This window comes from Falco peregrinus, chromosome 1, assembly GCF_023634155.1.
Source record: "Falco peregrinus isolate bFalPer1 chromosome 1, bFalPer1.pri, whole genome shotgun sequence".
In the NCBI taxonomy this organism is placed as follows: domain Eukaryota; kingdom Metazoa; phylum Chordata; class Aves; order Falconiformes; family Falconidae; genus Falco; species Falco peregrinus.
The window spans coordinates 45,262,610-45,281,724 of NC_073721.1; the positions used below are offsets into that span (position 1 = coordinate 45,262,610).

General features: G+C 49.8%; 1 protein-coding gene across 2 annotated transcripts; it reads left to right on the forward strand.

Moving 5' to 3' along the window:
* Positions 1-307: 307 nt before the first annotated feature.
* On the forward strand, positions 308-12,811 carry LOC101915547 (ectonucleoside triphosphate diphosphohydrolase 2-like). Of its 2 annotated transcripts, XM_055791189.1 has the most exons (10): positions 308-489; positions 2,650-2,767; positions 4,428-4,578; positions 5,316-5,475; positions 6,782-7,009; positions 7,672-7,944; positions 8,732-8,827; positions 9,895-10,029; positions 11,072-11,305; positions 11,874-12,811. In XM_055791189.1, the coding sequence occupies exons 1-9, from the start codon at positions 376-378 to the stop codon at positions 11,300-11,302; spliced, it is 1,506 nt and encodes a 501-aa protein (XP_055647164.1). In that variant the 5' UTR covers positions 308-375; the 3' UTR covers positions 11,303-11,305; positions 11,874-12,811. The 2 variants fall into 2 exon arrangements, with proteins under 2 accessions (XP_055647164.1, XP_005231326.2); XM_005231269.4 differs by having other exon boundaries at positions 310-489; positions 11,072-12,811.
* The last annotated feature ends 6,304 nt before the right edge of the window (positions 12,812-19,115 follow it).

The following is a 19,115-nucleotide window of genomic DNA, read 5'->3' on the forward strand; positions in this document are numbered from 1 at the left end:
AGAATACCAAACGGATGAGTTTTGCCTGTTTTCTGCTTATTACACAGCTGAGTTAACCCCACATCTCTGTTTACCTCAACCACATTGCCTGGGGCAGTTTCGAGGTTGCACCGATGCCTTTGCAAAGCTCAAACTGAACAGGCACGAAGCCGTTGTTTTATTTATTGCATGGAGCAATGGAAGGGAGAGCTGCCTGACGCATCACAGCCTGGCCCACGCGCGCCTTGTGGTCCCTGTGGCTTGGGGCTGGGCTGAAGTCAGAGCCTGGTCCCGGCCCCGCCTTTCTCCTCTTTTTAAAGGTTGTAAAAAGCAGCTGCTGTCAGTTTGCTGCTCCATTGCTTCCTCTTTTGACTTTGCGAAAGGAAAAGACGCTTCATGTCTTGGCGGGAGCTCCTTCCTCCCTGGCTAGTGATCGTAGCGGGACTGACGGGCATCGTTCTGCTTTGCATCTCCACTAAAGATGTGCCTGTTGCCCCTCTCAGGACCAAGGTAAGGGCATCTGCCTGCCCGAGGGGTGGCCAAGCTGGGGGTCCTGCCGGGCAATGAGCAGGGAACCTTCTCCTTGTCTGTGGGGCTGCTCGTTAAGAAGCCGCTGCCTGTTTCCTTGTGCAAGCCAGGCATTTAAACTGGTGCATTTTGTTGCTTTTTACATTCATTGCGCTACTGAGTTAGTTACTAGCCGAGGAGGGGATTAGAACAAGGCTGCGAGGACAGGTTGGCATCCTTCAACATGCTGTAGCTTTTCAAACTGAAAATAAATGTCTTTGGCTGGTTCAGGAAATACAGGCTGGATGTGGTTCTTGATCCACAGAGAGGCTCACTGAAGGCTGAGGAGAGGCAGCCCATATCAGGAGCCACCCCAGAGTGGCAAGGAACCAGTGGTGGAGGGACAGAGCTAGGTCCCTCTTGAAAGTCAGTAGGAATTTAGCCCTGAACTGCTGCTTCTGTCTTTAAAAGAAAATTACCTTCCATGCGTTCTCATCTCCTCTCCTGTCCTATCTTGATTTTAACCAAAGAGCCAGCCTGCTCTAGGTGGCAGGGCCAGATCTGCCCGGTGAGCGGGTGGTTAATGCCCATCCACTCTGCCTCTTGATGCACACGCTGGTGAGGAGATCAGCAGCACGCTATGGTTTAATTGAACAGAAGTAGGTTAATCTGTGCATTTAGAGATACTACCTCTCCTCCACACTCCTCTTGGAAACAGAACTGGATTTAAAAAAAAAAACAACCTTATTGATCCACACTCTGTCCCTCCCTGGTGTTGAGCTAGGGCAGAAATGCAGTGATCCTTTCCCCTTGTTGCGCTCCCAGCCTCTCATTTTGTGAAGGAGGAAAAAAATCCAGGTTTCTCTGCCAATACCATTAGTTTCTTCCTCTTCTGCGGCAGCCAACATGTCCCTGCAAGAAATATGCGCTGTCACTCGTGTGGGAGGATGCCAGCAGGCTCAGGCAGTGGGCTCCATCCTCCTTCCGCATTTCTGCTCCAGCTCCAGTCACACCAGCCTCTGGCCCGGACACCAAGTCTGGTGCTGCTGGGAGCTCCCAGGAAGGCAGCAGGCAGCCAGCTTCATTTGGAGCCTGCAGCCAGGCTCTGTCTTGTGCTAAAACCTTCCCAACGGTGTTAACGTCAGCCTCTCAGGAGGTTTCTCTTCCCACTCAGTCACAGCTACAACTATCTCTGCACAAGATACAGCTTAGACCATGCACTACCACGTACCTCCCAGGTTTCACAAATTTCTTTCCCATCTGTGTAGATGCCCCACTTCAGGGTCGTGTAATAGGGGGAAGAGGAGGAGACCCTCGGCTAGCACCAGGGCTATTTTGAGTGTGGGGCTGTGCTGCAGGGTACCCCAGTGGCTCTCATTTCCTAATCCTCACATATGATGGGCAGCTGAGCAAGGCTCAGTCAGCAACAAATAAACCAGACACTGGGCTGCACAGAGATTAAGAAAGCCCTCGGCCTCATGGGCCAGGCAGCAGGAGAACTGTCGGTGGATGAGGTGTTGAGAAATCTCATGTTTGCTGCGACAAACATCTCCGTCGGGCTGCTGCACTGGACAGTGTATGTGCTGGTTGGTCCCAGTGTGCTGCAGCTCCTACAGGTCTGGCACACACCAGGGCAAACCCAGCCCGTGTCACACCATCTCTGCAGCATGGCATCAAACAGATACCAGAGTCTTGGGTTCCTCAGAAGTAGCACCAAGCCACAGCCCTCCGATTCCTGCACAAAAGTCTTAGCAAACCAATTCAGCAGCAGTCTGAGTCCCAGAATCAGTTGAGAGCCTGTACAGTGCCATCTCCCACTGCTTTTGGACCTGTTTTTCCTGAGCTCCAGGTGGCTCGGCTCTCAGTGCAATCTCTCTGCCTGGTTTCAGGAACACCAACAGAGCATGCCACTGTAGGTCTGATGCATTTCTGGGTGTCTCTCCACTCCTGCTGCTCCTCATGTATATTCAGAAATGCAGATGGTTCCCTATAAATCCACATAATCTGGCTTCACCCTTTCATTGAACGTAAAAATGTAACTCAAATACTGCAGTGCAGGCCCATGGGTTACCTAGAATACCTACGTAATGCCGAGCAACCTGACAACAACAAAGCAACCTGCATTCAGTGGTGTTTATCTAGAATGTTTTTGGGGTTTTCCAGTATGGCATTGTTCTGGATGCTGGCCCATCCCGCACCATCCTGTTCCTCTACCAGTGGACCACTACCAAGGCAAACAAGACTGGGGTGATCAGAGAATGTAGTTCCTGTCCTGTGCAAGGTAAGGTGCCCAGTTCGTGCTTGGTGGGCTGTGGGACTGGCACAGGATGGAAGGAAACCCAGAGATCGGTGCATAGGCCGTCACTGCAGTTTTCTTTGCTCCCGTATCATCTAGCTGAATTAGTGGAGACAGTGAAGCACAGGCTGGTTATTTCTAACATGGGTCTTCTCAACATGAGCAGATTTAGGCAGACACAGCTGGACATCAGAGTGCTTGGCAGCAGGTGACAGTTCTCTTGGCCTGCTGCAAGCAGGGAAGCACACAGAGAGGATGGGGCTCCTGATGTCCATGTGGATCAGTGGCAGAGCCAAGGCTGCTGAGCTTCTCACCCAGGCGAAACAGTGAACAGCAAGGGAGACAAATCTGGCTGCAGGGTGGCTCCTGGTGTCTTCTGCCTCCTCCCAACTACTCTGGGCAGTAGGTGGTGTAGCTCCAGCACAACAGAAGTGTGAAGTCTCTAACCTCCTGTGTGGGGCTTGACAGCACAAGCACGAGTTCAGCTTGGGTTTAGGTGTCACATTTTGGAGAACATTGGGGTCTTCCTCACTAGTCTGAATCAGCTTGACCCTGCCAAAGCCACCTGAAAGGGTTTCATGCCTTAATGCTTGGGGTTTTCCTTCCCTATCTCTCAATCTTGCTTTGATGTTGAAGCCTGATTATAGCAGGATGCTGGGAAACCTTGAACTCTCAGCAGCAGCGTGTTGTGGGAGGGCAGGTGCACAACAAGCAGGGAAGAGGGCTTGTACCCTTGCAGACTATAAACAACACAAACCACATACAGAAGATGCAATCAGGGCTCCTGAAACCTTGTATGTATCCCTTGACTGCTGCCACATTCAGTGGCTGAGTTAAAACCAGCAGCTGTAACTTGGTGCAGCAGCTCAGCAGCAACAGCAGGAGGTCCAGGCAGGTCTGTCACCCAGGCATGAGCAGCAGTCCCCTGTCTGCATGGCAGTGCGGTCATAGCCTTTGAGTAGCTGTAGGCAAACTGCAGCTCAGCCCTAAGCAGGGCCCAGGAGGGCAAAGCACATGGTGAGAGAGTCACACAGCCAGGAAAACGAGTGGGCCACAGGTAGGGGAAGTGAGACTCTGCCTGAGTAGTAGTTCAAAACCAGCATCTAAGAGCCCAGCGCTGAAAGATGAGTCAAGGCTTGCAGACAGCTTCCCCCTGCACAGCACCATCTTCCTCTAGAGCAGAGGTGCCCCTGCTTGCCAGCGCGGGGCTCAGAAGCCACCTCTGCCAACACAAGAGGAAGTGGCTGGAGGGAAGAGATAACACGTCAGCCTCAGCTCTGTCTGCACAGCAGTGCATCCTTTTGCTTATCTTTTCTAGCGGCTAAAGCCACATTTCGTCCTCTGTGGGCTGAGACAGCCTCAGCTGTTGCAGCAGTCACATGGCTGAGACAGTCATTTATGGGATGTCTCAGCAGCAGAGCTAGGGTTCTCTTAGTGCTGTTTGGGATTACATGCACATGTGTTTTGCTCCCAGTACCATGTTTTAGCAGGACAGCTACCTGGAGGAACTCCTTCATTCCACCTGTGACAGGTCCTGACTTAAACCATGCCCTAGGACAGCAACCTCTTGTAAGGCTGGGTAACAGCTCTCACACTTCTCCTGTACCTTTCCTTAGAAAATTTCATTCTTTCCCCTGGTTCTCAGGTCTGGGAGTCTCCAGCTACTCAGATTCTCCTCAGAAAGTAGGGAAGAGCTTGGAGCCATGTTTGAACTGGGCCCAGAAAGAGATCCCGGCAGAGCAGCACAGCCAAACCCCCCTCTACTTGGGAGCAACTGCCAGCATGAGGCAGCTGAAGTGAGTGAATGTTGCAAACCCATACCCAGAGATCAGCACACGTCATGTGGATCATTCTGTAAATGCATCTCACCCTGTCTGCTCTGCAGTGTGTTTCATCCCTAATCTGCTAGTCAGGTAAACCTTCTTCAGGTCCTGATGTACTCGAGGGGAGTATGGCATGGCTGCATCTCCACAGTCCCCCCAAGCAGCCATGAGGATGACAGTGTTGCTACTGCTACCAGTCTGTATGAAATCTTCACAATTAGGGCTTGAGAAAACACTTGTTGGTCTGGAAGCCGAAGTGTTTTCCGTTTATGTGACAACTCACATGGGCTTACAGGGGTGCTTCTTATCAGCAGGTTGGGAATGGTGGTGGAAAGATCCACTTGATCATACACACATTCATGAACCCTGTTCTCAGTCACCTCGTTACTGGGACTTTTACCTCCTTTTAGAGTCTGAGGACAAGTAAGGTCTGGCGGGGACGAGGTCAGTGGGGTAATGCCACCAGATTCCCTCAGTGGCAGAGTACTGAACTCCTAAAATTGGAATGGTGGCACAACTGCTCAAACCATCCCTCTGCTGTGCCATGCGAGGGGAAAGGGAGGTGGCAGCAAGAGTGGGACTGTCATTGTGCCTCTGTGCTACTGCCCAAAGTGGGGAGTAGAGCAGAGGCCCTGCCACTGTGCACCCACCACAGGCTGCTCCTGGGAGGGTTCTGTAACAAATGTGCCTTCTTTTTCTTTTCTGTTTAGCCTCACCAACCCCATCCTCTCCGATGGTCTCCTTGCAGCCCTGACTGTGGCCCTGAAGTCATCTCCCTTTGACTTTAAGGGGGCACAGATCCTATCCAGTCCAGCTGAGGAAGCATTCAGTTGGGTTGCTGTTAACTATGTCCTGGAGAACTTCTTCAAGGTAAAGGATGATCCTGCCTGGGGAGGACAGAACTGAGCTCAGCAACTCCTATTAAGAAATAGCCACAGAGACATGTGGAGGGGTTGTTAAAACCCTGTATTTTAAACAATGCTTAAGCACAACTTCCACTGTCTCTCAGAGGCAGGTCATATCCAGCACTAGCTGGCTGAGTGACATAATGTGAGACACTTGTAACTAGGTTGAAGGACCAAACCTCTAATATAGCCTTTCATGGACACGTTCATAAAGTTGCCCTAACAGATGTGAAGATGTGAGGCTTTCTGGACAACACAACCAGCACGCTCACATAAAAGACCTTACACAGCCTGGCCCTGGGGTATCAATAAGAACTCCACTGCTCTGAATCCCTGCAGATCTAGCTCAGCACCACTGTCAAACAGGCATTGCTGCTGTCTGTGGGGTCCTGTGGGATTGCCACTGGAGTCCAGCTGTCCCTTGGGACATCTTGTGGATGGTAGAGAGAGAAGCAGAGTGTTTTGGTACCAAAGCAAAAGTCCATCAAATTTCTTTTCATTGAGATGCTAGTGAAGAGCGTAGCTGGTGTTCCCAGCATGGAGGCCTGGTCTGTATTCAGAAGGCACTCAAAGAAAGAATACATTTAAGTTTCCTTGCTCTACCTATGGCTTCTCAAGCCAAAGAGTCTCAAGGAGAACTCAAAGGGCAAGAGAAAGGTAGCTAGACTGAGTTATTTCACATCAGGAAAGTGAAAGGCAGTTCTGATAACCAGCAGCCAGCATGCACTGGTTCAGGACTTGCTGGGCAGCAACACAGCCTCCCCCAGCCAGCGACAGAGGGCTTACCCCCACCTAAACTTTCCTGCCTGTACTGCTAACGTCAGCATTGCCAAAATCAGTTCTGCCAGACTGCATGAGATGAAACCATGGGGCTCTTCATGACAGGAGGATCGCTTTAGCATCAAGGCAGCACTTGAAGCCCATATCTGCCCATATGGAAACATCCTCCCACTCCCCACCACTCTCTCATCTCTCCCCTGCTCCTACCTGCCGAGACCACTGCCTTGAGCAGCCACCCAGGATGGTGAGCCCAATTTGCTCTCGCTGGCTGTGGGTGGCTCTCTGCCCAGATGAAAGTGCTTGTTCAATGGCTCCTCTGTTTCCTCCAAAGCCACCAGTTCAGTATCCTCATATCCTGTGGGGCAAAAACAAAAGTTGGGTTGTTCCACACCAGAAAGCTGCTTTCTCTCTCTGTGCACTAATGCTTGCATCTGACTGTAACCCAGACGTACAATCTTAAGAACTGACCTCTCTGGTTCTTTTTGGGTCAGTATGACTGGCGTGGACAGTTGGTCCCCTCCACGAAGGGGATGGCAGGAGTCCTGTCCGTGGGAGGAACCTCAACACAGTTCACTTCCAAAGTGGAAGAGGAGAACCAGGCACCAAAAGAGGGAGTGAGGCTGCAGCTGTATGGGCAGACACACAACGTGTACACTCACCGCTGCCCCTGCCACAGCACGGACCAGCTCCGCAGCAGGCTGCTCTCTATGCTTATTCAAGTGAGTCTGCCAGAAGGTATTTGCAATGTTCCTGGATACAATATCACTAGATGACATTTTCTGACTTTAACCCTGAAGCATTTTTAAAAGAGCAGTATTTCATTTTGAAAACATGCAGGTGTTTTGGTTCTTCCAAACTATTTCACTGGGGGTGGGGGGAAGGATCTGATGCAAGCTCAGGAATCACTTCGGTCTCCACCAAAACTGAATTTTTCATAAATAAACTACTTACTGCCCATCCACTTGCCTCCCTATAAACCACACATATGAGACCTGAACGTCCCACATGGAGACCTACCTCACCACAGTTATACTGGGGAATTCCTAGAGATAAGAAACATGGATCCTTCAGGGGCTGAGCCATTTGGAAGGCAGACCAGAACAGCCCCTTTCTTGCGACTAGAAAGAGTACAGGATTCATTGAAATTGTATTTCTGGTCTAAGGGAGAGCAGACAGGGCTAGGACCCCTCAGCCTCCCACAGCAGGTCTAGTCGCTGCAGCTTGCCTTGAACCCTGCAGGAGCTGGGAACCTGCTTGATCACAACATTGTGGTGCAGAGGAACACTACCTTCACTGTTGTCATATTTTGTCTCCCTTTATGAAACCCTGGGATGGCACCTCCTCTCTTGCTGCCTCTGTCCTTGTTTTATTCTGCCTCTAGGATCAGAGAAGTGCTAAAATTGTGTCTAATCCTTGCTGGCCCCTCACCTACTCCCGGGAAGTGCAGTGGCGATCAGTGCATACTGTGCCTTGTGCTGCCAGCGATCACACGTCAGACATCCCTGCCCCTGAAGAAGTCTTCAACATCACCGGCTCCAGCAATCCCACCGCCTGCATGAGACTTGTGCAAAGCCTGCTCAACTCCTCCTCTTCCTGCAGCTTCTTCAAAAGTTCCCTCAGCAGCGTTTTCAAGCCCCTCCGGACCAGGTTTCTGGTGGGTTCTCATTTACACCGGGGTAGGCAACTGGTATGGAGAACCCATGAAATGGGACCAGTTTCATCATTAATAAATACAGTAGGACCAGCCACACTGTACCTTCTGCTAGCCAAGAGGGCTAGTGCTGTACACACAGACTCCTGTCCTCTGCCCCTCGTTGGCACACAGCTGTTCAAATACAGACCCCAGGCTTCCCACCACCAACTGTGCTAGGGCTTTCTTCATCCATGTCTCAGCAACGTCTGCTTGTGAGACAAACTTTGGGCTCCACAGAGGCAGCAGTTGAGTGCTGAGCCGGACTTGCCACACAAAACCTGCGGTAAAGCTGAAGATCCTCTGCCACTTCCTTAGCAAACATCTGGGCACGCTCCACCACAAGCACGCTTATATCTGAGACCGTGCATCTAGTGTCCAAAGTCATTTGGTTGTTAAGCTCAAGATCCTAGGACAAACTGAGTGCATTTCAGAGGGAGGAACTGCAGAAATTTCCCTAGGCCCCTGCCCCTGAGAGCCTCCCAGGGACATGGTGCCAAGGAGCATAAGGACTATCTACTTATCCAGGCAGGGCCAGAAAGGCTGCTGCATGCGAGCTAGAAACAGTTTTGTTTCCATCTCCAGACAATAACTGCTGCTTGCCCTCCTTGCACCCCTCAGAGGCACCCAGAAAGGGCACCCTGGCAGTGCACCCCACAGCTACTGCCACCTACTTTCCTATAGGCGCTGTTCACAATGCAAGGATGCAGAGCGCAGTCCAACCTGCCGATTCTTTCTGCTGCTCTTGTAGGTGATTTCTGAGGCCATGGACTTCATGAGAGAAACTGTCCCCTCTCCCGACTTGGGTCAGGCAGTCAACAGGCTCTGTGGGATGTCTGTCAAAGAGGTAACTGTAGAATAACTTCATGTGCAGGGAGACCGGGAAGTAAGGAATGATCTGTTACAAGAGCCCATGGGGCTCAGGCTGACAGAACCATAACTTACTGGCTCCCTCAGAGAAAAACTTCCATTTGCCTGGGTTTTTTTGGTGGGTTTTTTGGTTTGTTGGTGTTTTTTCTTGTTTTATTTTTGGTTGGTTTGGTTTCAGTTTTTTGTTTGGGGTTTTTTTGGTGGTTTTTTGTTTGGTTGTTTTGTTGTTTTGGTTTTTTTTCTTTGGGGAAACAGGCTTGACTTCTTTTCCTTCCTCTCAAGTCCCAGCTGCTGCTGGCAACACCTGGACTTAATTAAATGAAAAGCCACAAGTAACTTTTACTGACTATTAAGGAGTAAACAGGAAGGCTGTTGACTCACTCCTGTCCATCCCCTTGGTCTCTGTTATCCTCCCCTCCTTCAGTGCAAGGAACACATCTGCTCAGACTCCAGGGGCTTTCCTATTCCACCGGGGCCCATGGAGACTAAGCCAGGGAGAATGGTCTCCAAGTTTTTTCACCCTCAGCTGGTGGCTTATGAGGTCACTCATTTGCACCTCAGCTGACCAAGCATCCACAGTGACAAACGACAATTTCTACAGCATTTGCTAATGGGGTAGCAAAGCTCATAAGCACATCCCTAAAGCTTTCTCTTCTGGATAGAGGCAAAAGGTCTTGTTAATGTGTCCGTTGAGAGAAAGCCTACAGCATTAGCTCAACCTAACTAGAAAGCAGAGAATGATATCAAGCAGTTCACCTGCCAGGTGACTGTAGGAGACCTGGCTGCCAGTCCTGCTGCTCTTGGAACCGCCTGGTCTTTAATAAGATGGGAGCAAAGGCGCTAAGGGATGGCACTGGTTCCCGGACCACAGCCCAGCAGATGCGGGAAACACTGTTTCAGTCCACACAGGGCACAACCCTCTCCTCTAGTCCTACAGTCAGTCCCATAGCAGGAAAGGAGAGCTTAGAGCAGACCTGAAATTCAGCTACTGAATGTTTAGTTCTTTTCTTTTTTTCCTGCATCTTCTTTTGGAAATGACACCAGCTGGTCAAGGACTCCCACACAAACCTGGATAGAGTTGCCAATTACTGCATTGTGTCTGCCTTTATCCTTCACCTCAGTACCAAGGGATACACCTTCGACTTTGACAGGCCTGCTTGGACTGCGTTCCAGAAGAAGGTCAGTTACCTACAGTGTGATATTTCCAATTACAGGGAAGGGATGGCTTCAGTAAAGCCAGCCTGTCCCCACTCCTACAACCCCTAACAAGCTAGGTTTCTCCAGCAACACATTTTTTGCAAAATAAGTTCACAATTGTGATAAGCAAGAAAACCGGCATCAGAGATCTAGGAATTATGCTTGTTCCCACCAAAAAATTAGACGGGTCAAAAACCTTATCTGCAGCAACACCATCTTTAAGAGTCCATGCCCAACAGGGAAGGAAGCATGGCTCAATCACCACTTAATGCCAAGAACAAGCTGCCGAGTATACTTCCTGAGACAAGAGACACTGCCCTACTTCTTTGCCATCAACTTAATACTAGTGAGGGTTTCTAACTGGCTTACAAGGTCTGAAACTGCTTGAGAGTCTGGAGCCCCTTAGAAAAGGGGGATTTGATTTAGGTCCTCCCCTTCATAAAAGAAAAAAAGCTTATTCCTTGACCCCTTCACAACTCCCCAGCAAAGGCATAGCCCCACTGAGCAGGGCCACATCAGTGATAGTGGTGCAGTCAGCCACGTGGTGACCATCAGGCTAAGGCAAGGTAACGAGGGGGGTCCCAGGTCCATCCAGGGAAGCCAGCCTGGAAAGCCAGAGACAAGCAGCCTACAACATCAGCATGAGGTTCAACCAGGCGACAGGGCCAGAGACAGAACTACCCACAACACAGACCTGAAGGCCAGCTGGGAAAAGCAGTCAACAAGCGGGAGAGAAAAGAGCACACACCCACAGCACAGCCTGGGAAAGGTGGGGCTGCCCAGAGCTTAAATGGAGCTGCCAGGCCCATGGGCAGAGGGGTGGGTGGAAGTGCCAGGTGAGGCTGGTCAGGACAATTAAGGCCTATTAGTGCACTCAGAGCACTGACAGTGTGATCACTCCTCATTTCAAGCCTGATTCTTGGATCAGTCTCAAATAAAGCATATTTTGGACCTATGCACAAAAACACAGCTGAGGTGGATTGTCTCCTTCTCTTCTGACATCTCCTCCTTTTTATTTCGATAGATGGGTGATGCATCATCTAGCTGGACTCTTGGGTACCTGCTGAGTCTGACCAACACCATCCCCCAGGACAGCCCAAGCTTCCTCAAAGGGATTGAACCAGGGGTCTGGTCTTTGCTCCTTATCCTCTTTGTTGTGCTGCTCACTGGCTCTTTCATGCGCATCTCATACCGGGTGATGGTCAAGGAGAACAGCTTCAGTAACAGGAACAGCAGTGTTTTTGATGACAACTGACAGGTATTCTGGGAATCGATACTCTTGCCAGTGGGCAGTTAATAGGGAATGTACAGAAATCACACAGATGTAAGTCACTGGAGGATGCAAGTGATTTTCTTGCAGGACTCCTGGAGCCTCAGTGCCTTATTTCCACTTGCTAGCACTTGCACTATGGAGCACTTTGAGACAATGGATCCTGCTCTGCAAGAAACCTATGATTCCTGGTGGATGGCAAGCTGTTTGTTCTCCAGATAAGAGCAGCCTGCACAGATCTTGCTTGGGCTGCAGCTGATGTTACTTGTGTCAGCCTAATGAAACACCACCTCTGAGCAGGCAGGTCCTGAGCTGTTGTGAAGTTAGTATTGAACAACCTTGTCTAATCAGGAGAGGTGGCAACTGAAAAAAGTGCGCTGTCCTCTTCTGTGCTCATGAGAGAGACAATACCTGCAGTATCGCTACCAGCGAAGACTGGAACAGCATTAAAATATAGTCAGAATATAACAACCAACTTGCTTCCATGATCTAGGGAAAAAGCAGGTATTTTCTGCCTGCTACTACTGATCTGTCTGTTCTTCCATCTCCCTTCCAGCGAATGCTCCTACTGACCGAGAACCCTTCAAAAGCAATGCTCTTTAGTTTTGGACTCTACAAAATGTGTGGAGCATCAAAGGAGAAACAAAGGGCACAGACACACAGCTGAGCTCTTGTCTCTCGGTTGAGTCATAGCAACTCAGGGTTAAAATTGTCAATTTAAACTCTTTAACCAGGACTTAACACATTTAATTTCACATGTGCTAAAACAGGGTGCGTGCTGGGCTGAGGTTCACCAGTTTGTTCATTTACACTGAACTGCTTGTCTCGCTGACTCTGACAGTGAAGTCTCTCATCTAGTACTGTCCTTTCAACAAGAGCAGGCCCAGGAACAGCTTTCCTAATTGTCAGTCCAATGACTTACATGTTAGATTGTGACCAGTTACTTTATAATCCGGCACTCAGGATTCCTCTGGGGCTTGGCAGTCATTTCAGCACCTCTGGTCTGTTCTGCTGTCTAAAAAGTCAGATGCCATACAAATTCTCTGTTACTGTGAAGAAAAGGGATCAATTCAGACCAGCGCTGTCCTTTGACTAAAGCATTTAGAATTCACTTCTCTGATGCCTTCAGAGACTTAAACACACAGGCTGTTAAAAGCCTAAGGGATGAGCGTCTCCAACTAATTTCAGACCACTTTAAACAAATTTAAATGCTGTGATACGCCTTGCAGGATTTTTAAAGCTACCATGGCACCCAAATCCTTTCTAATCTGATTATTAATTCCTTGTGCTCCCAACTTATATATAGGACACCCCCCCTCCCCCATAATATTGAGGTATTCATAAATTTTCAGGCCAATTAATGAAGGTTTGGAACCTGTCAGTCAAGTTTGGAGGGGTGTGGAAACAGATTTAAATGAGCTTCATATTCATTTCTTTGAGTTGCAAGTTAGATATTTTTAATTATATCATGTTATTAAAGATGTTTTAATAGACTGTCTGTGTTATCCTTGGCAAGGGATCAAAGCGGGGGTTTTATTGTGAATACAGTGTTTCAGTGAGGAGGATGGGGGATACTGATTTTCCCCTCTGTTTACTCAAGAGCTGTTAGGCTGTGTACTTTCAGGGCACACAATGAGAACCCCTGAAGGCACTTTCTTCCCAGTGGCAGGCAGGCAGGCAGAAAATTACTTGATAACCTGGCTGCTGGTGTTTAGTTGATGAGAGACGAGTCTACATCTTTGATGTGTTCTTTGCTCAAACTATCTGAATAAGGTAGGAGGCATTCAGGCAAGCCTGCAAAGAAAAAATGGAAAAAAAAAAAAAAAGAGGTTATCAGGGAGTCAGTGATATCTGGGAAATTCCAGAGCCTTCATTCGTCCTGCATCTGGAAATGCAATCATTAAACAGAGCTCTGGCTCTGTGACCTGTCAGCACACTGGAGAACTGTGGGATTGCTGGCTGAGATTTGCAACATGCCCAAGAAGACTCCTACCACTGACAGAAATGGAAATAAGCCAGTGTGATGTCAGGAGCCCCAGGACTCCAGGTGTTCTGGCCTGCTCAGTCATTACACCTTCCTGATTTTGAATATTAGGTCACAGAGTCCAAGAGAAAAGGACATTGGCTAGAACTTCCCCAAGCTCTTGTTTAGAAGCTTTGAGACTTCCACCCAGATAATAAGTAAGCAATTAGGCAAGAAGCTCAGCATGCCCTCCTGACACTTTTGCCTCGCACATGCCACTGAGCTGTACTGAATGCTGGCACGTACAGATGGCCTAATTTGTCCCATAAAATCCATGACACCTGAGCCATCATTTGACCTTGAGCCACCGCTCTGCCATGCGAAGACAACCCCCAACCACTTGACTTAGAGCTGATCCTGAACTCTTGAGCTAAAAGCTGCTGTTCTCACCAAAGGCACAGTGGGACAGTTCCGTCACCGACGCTATTCCCCCGATGGTCCATGTGCTGCAAACAGCAGCTCCACTCCCTCCTTTCCCATCGCTCCTTCCAAATACTGCCACTGCTGTCCCCTCCTGGGGGCAGGCGTATTTTTTCTCCTATAATGACTGTGCTGCCCATCCCAAGCTGTAGCCCTGTCATGGTTTAACCCCAGCCAGCAACTCAGCCCCACGCAGTTGCTCGCTCACTCCCTTCCGGTGGGATGGGGCAGAGAATCAAAAAAGTGAGAAAACTCATGGGTTGAGATAAAGGCAGTTCAATAAGCAAAGCAAAAGCCCTGAAAACAAGCAAAGCAAACCAAGGGATTGCCCCACCGCTCCCCATGGCAGGCAGGGGCTCAGCCATCCCCTGGATGGCTCCATTGCCTAATGGTGACTTGGGAAGGCAAACACCGTCACTCCAAACGTCCCCCCTTTCCTTCTTCTTCCCCCAGCTTTACACGTTGAGCATGATGCCACACAGCATGGCACATCCCTTGGGTCGGCTGTCCCAGCTGTGTCCCCCCCCAGCCCCTTGCACCCCCAGCCTCCTCGCTGTGGGGTGGGGTGAGGAGCAGAAAGCCCCTGGCTCAGAAAGCACTGCTCAGCAGGAGCTAAACCATCCCTCCCTTACCAACACTATTTCCAGCACAAATCCAAAACGGAGTCCATACTAGCTACTGTGAAGAAAGTTAACTCTATCCCAGCCAAAACCAGCACAAGCCCCCAGCAGCCAGGGTTACCAGGTGAACTGGACCTGGAATGGGCAGCATTCACAGTGCAGCGCACCACTCTCTTTCTGGCAGAAAAAAACCCCACTTACAGATGTATTTCTAGACTACGAGCTACAGTATTTTAAAAGCCCTTAAGTGTGTTTTTAGTCATAAAAGAAAAAAAAAAACCCAAAATTGGGAACCTATGAGATTAATGGAAACTAATAAAAGCAACATATTCCTTCCTTCCAACCCTCCGTAGAAGCAGCTCCTTCACGTCAGCACTACATAAGTTTGTAGAATTAATCGACAGCTAGAAAAGCCTCATTATTAATCATTCCCACAACTGCATTGTAAACAAAGGACTGCAAGCATTTTCATTTCAGAGTGAGTGAGTTAATCTAGAATCTCCTTTTAAATAGATTTCTGCTGCCCAGGTAATCTGGGAAATGATCAATAATGAGGGTTTTCTAACCGTCCATAAATTCTTTATGTTTATGCTTCTCACTCAAGCTGAACCATGGGAGAGCTCTTCTGGCAGATTCTGCTCACAGGTAACTGCAGTTCTGCAGCTGTCAGCAAGTATCACTAAGAAGGAAATCAAAAGTATTAGATATAAAAATTGAAACCCGAAAGCACTTTCTCTATTCCAGAAACACAATAGGTTAGCTGACCTGCTGCTGGCTAGAGCAGCCTAAATTGCATTTAGGCATGTTTGTAGGAGTATATTAATTAACTTCTGTCTTTCTTCCAGTTTATACCATTTCCAAAGCCCCATGGATCCCCAACCAGCACATCCCATCTGGGTTGTGCCAATAAAGTCCCATGAAAATTGAGAGAAATAACAGTTTATTGCCTGCAGCCCCATTCTGCAGTACAAAGCTCACCGCCACAGGACCAGAACCATTTCTTTCTACCCATCCGGATGCACCCAGCCTCCCTGCAGTTGTAGGGGAGAGATCTAAGCTGAATCCCAACCTCCCTCTCAGTCCCTGGTGGTACCTGAGGCAGAGTTGTAGAGAAGTGCTGCTTTTTGAGATACAGGTGTTTCACATGATGCTTACGGACTAATTAGTTCACCAGGATTTCACAGACCTGGACCTTCCACCTGGTCTCCTGGCTTATCTTGGCAAGCTGTGAAAAGGTCACACATGCTACAAGGGCTCTGCAAAACTTGTCATAAGGCTGAGCTCCAGCTTCCCATTACTCATGCAGGGACTGTTAACTCCTCCTCTCCTTGAGATAGCTGTCCTGCCAGTGGAGACACCCAGTTCAGTGGTTACAGGAAGGCCTCTGGAACAGCAAGTGTAGAAACAACGTACAACACCAGGCGCTGCAGTACTTGCACTCATTTCAGTCGTTTGAGGCTGTTCTAATACATAGTGAAATAACTTGAAATGCACAACCACTGGGGGAGCAAATCCAGCAGAACGTGAGAGGAATGCCTTTTAGGATGGCTGGACTTAGAGATCAATCAGTACATTTTTATTTTGTTCTTATACCATGCCTACGATCACGTATCCGAGTATATTCCTCCCAGAATTTGCCCAATGGTCAGTGTCTCATAGAGAGGTTTGCCTTTGAAGGAATGCTTCGCATGAGACAAGGTTCTGGCAGAAACCTGCCTTGTAACTTGCCAGCTCACCTTCTGGTACGCACTAATTAGGTTGCTGGGCTGCCACAGCATTACAAGTCACAGGGCTAAGATGGTCGGCAGCTCCAGCAGCTCACCATGGAGATTCCTGGCAGCTTGGCTGTGCTCCTCCTCACAGAAAGCTTAGAAGTACTGGCATTTTACTTTAATTTAAAAAATGAAAAATATTTAAAATAAAATTGTCATTTCCTGTGGATCTGCACATAGCTAAGAACAGAAGTACTAGCTGGCTGGGACAGAATTAGCAAAAATAAATGTTGCATGCATAATTTGAAATGCCTCCCAACCCACAGATGTTCAGGTAGCTGAATCTCCCGAGGAAACCATTGGGGGCTCAATCACAGGAGCAAAGTTTTAGACACCCCATAGGGCACTAACCCCTGCTCTGCTGGGTGCAGTCCTGGTAGTATTGTACAGATATTTTAAGTTTTAACTGAGCAGAGTATTTCCACTTTTTTTGCTGCCAGTGGGAACGCTGGGGGTGGCAACCATTTCTCACTCCACATATTACAGAACAGCTTCCCAAACATTAAAGGCAGTGCAGACTGAAGCACAAGCTGCGAGAAGCACCAGCTACAAAGGCTTATGATTTCTAACAAAGTAAGGAAACAGATCTTTGTCACTGATGTGCAGTCCTTTTCTGGCCCTAGCTGAAAAAAAACCACACCACCTTGTATCTGCATTAAATACAGCAGCACTTGTACCAGCAAACCTCCTGCCAGCCCTGCAGTGGCTCCCTCTGCTCCATTTTAGTGATCGTTTTCTAGGGCTTCGTGAGCGCAGAAGCTTGCTAATGCTGTTCTGAGTACGCCTCGCTGAGAATTTATGCTGAATGTACTTTCCTAGACAGCGGAACACAGGCAAGACATGCTAAATTCTCTCTTTTTAACCAGAAAGAGGACAGTATTCATTTTTTACAGTACTTTGAAGAGATGGCATCACATCCTGGAGGAAAAACTGTCTTTACTGATTATTATTACAGCCTTGCATGGAATCTTGAGCAAGTCTAATCTGGATTGATCCCAGCTGCCTTTGATATTTAAAATACTACCGAGATTTTTGGATTTGGTCACCTCGAACACCTTTATAGAGAACTGAATGGTGTCATCAGGGGGCTATTCAGAGCTGGAGTGGGCCGAGTCACCCCTTTCCACTGACTCTGGTGTGAACGCTGCCCAGAGTTAGCTATTCAAATCAATGTCTATAATTAGTGGGGATAAATCTAGACCCTAATGCCTCTGCATTACTCAGCTACCTCCAAGCAAACTGCATAAACCTCCCACATTCCGGCTTCGAATGCGGAGAGTGAGCTGTATGTGCGTCTTCCAAGTCATGTCTACGCGCTTCTGGAGCTGGCGAAGGTCCCTCCTGGAGCTGCCCAGGATCCTCTCGGGTCACTCCTGATGCTCTGGGGCTGCTCCCAGTGCTCCTGGGCTCCTTCCAGCATCTCATGTTTACATGCTAAAAATACCAATCACCATAACCTTTGTATTAAGCCAACTACCAAAGGCTATCCTACCTCCAGCCAAAGTCTTCACAGCACTATTCTCCTCCTGCCCACCTCTGCACCTGACCCAGTCACGGAAGCAGTTGATTATTGTTATCCAAGCACAGAACACGGTATATATACCAGCCATAAGGTACCTCTGCATTACAGGAATGCCCGAGTGACACAGAGCGCTGGCCCAATGTGCTCTGTTTGTGTAGAAGGAATTGAGGTCATCTGCTGCTTTCTCCTCAGTCCACCCCCACAGCAAGGCAGCAGCTGGAGACTAGCTAGGTTTGGAGAACTCAATTAGGTGCCTCTTTCAAGCTGTAGCTGCATTATGAAAGAAGGGATGCTAGGCCTTGTAGACCTTGCTGGCATCTTAATGAATACATATAATCATAAAAAGGCTCTACTAAAGCAACAATCAAAGCATGCTCAGTAGAAGCCGTGACTAAGAGATGAACTGTCCAGGCAAGGATGGGCTAACGAAGCTGGATAGTAGAAGGCAAACGCTACAGCCGAGTAAGAGACTGAGAAAAGGTGAGGTGGTGGTTATCCAGCCTGGGGTGCCTGGCTGCCCCACGAGGGAGCCGCAGCATGAACGCCCGCCTCAGCCAGAGGCGCCTGTCACCGAGCCCGCGCTGCCCTCTTCCCCTCGGAAAGCCAGGCAGCCGCCCCGGGGGGCCGCCCCCGCACCCAGGGCCCTACCAGGCGGGCAGCGCCTCACGCAGCGCCGGCTTTTCTCGCGGAGCTGCCGCCAAGGCCCCGCGCAGGGCCGCGGCCGCCCCGCGCAGGGCCGCGGCCGCGCACAGCCCCTTCCCGCCGCGGTCGCCATGACAACGGTCGCGCGGCCCCCGCTGCCTCAGGCGGCTGCGCGCCAGAAAGTGCTAGAACGGCGCTGCAGCCCGCGCATGCGCGGTCGGGCCCAGAGCGCCGCCGCAGTGCCCCGGGGCCGCGGGCGGGCGGGGGCGGCCACAGGAGGTGCTCCCGGAGGAGAGCACCCCAGAGGCTGGGGGGGTGCTCGGCAGCCGCGGAGGACCCGGCCGGGTTTCCCTGGCCAGCGCCCTCCCCTCGTCCCGCAGTGAGGAGGAACCACCGCTGCGCTGCGCTGCGCAGAGCGCGCACACGGCTCGGGGCGTGCGCGGCCACGCCGGCCACCGCCCCGGGCCACCTGCGGAGCCGTTGCGACGGTTACCAGGACACTTTGTTTTCACCCAATCAAATGACGTTAGCTCATCGCTGAGGCCCACAGCCAATCAAGCGCGACATCAATCATTCAATTAAGCCAATCGGGGATGTTCTGAGCGAGTAAGGCGGGCATTCGCGGGCCCCCGTTGCCTAACAGTTAGATCAACAGACAGATGGGCGGAACGAACGGGAGCCAATGATTTGAGTGACAGCGCTCCAACCAACCAGATTTTTTGATTTGTAGAGCCTCGTTACGAGTAGCCAGTAGCTGCTGCGGGTGGCCGCCTGGGCAGGGAAAAGAAGGCTGCGCGCG

What these genes read in the sequence shown, in the direction of transcription:
- LOC101915547 (XM_055791189.1), top strand. Translation starts at nt 376, where the DNA reads ATGTCTTGGCGGGAGCTCCTTCCTCCCTGGCTAGTGATCGTAGCGGGA. An exon ending in GCCAGCATGAGGCAGCTGAA is followed by an intron (nt 4,579 to 5,315) that starts GTGAGTGAATGT and finishes TTTTCTGTTTAG; the next exon opens with CCTCACCAACCCCATCCTCT. An exon ending in GGACTGCGTTCCAGAAGAAG is followed by an intron (nt 10,030 to 11,071) that starts GTCAGTTACCTA and finishes TTATTTCGATAG; the next exon opens with ATGGGTGATGCATCATCTAG.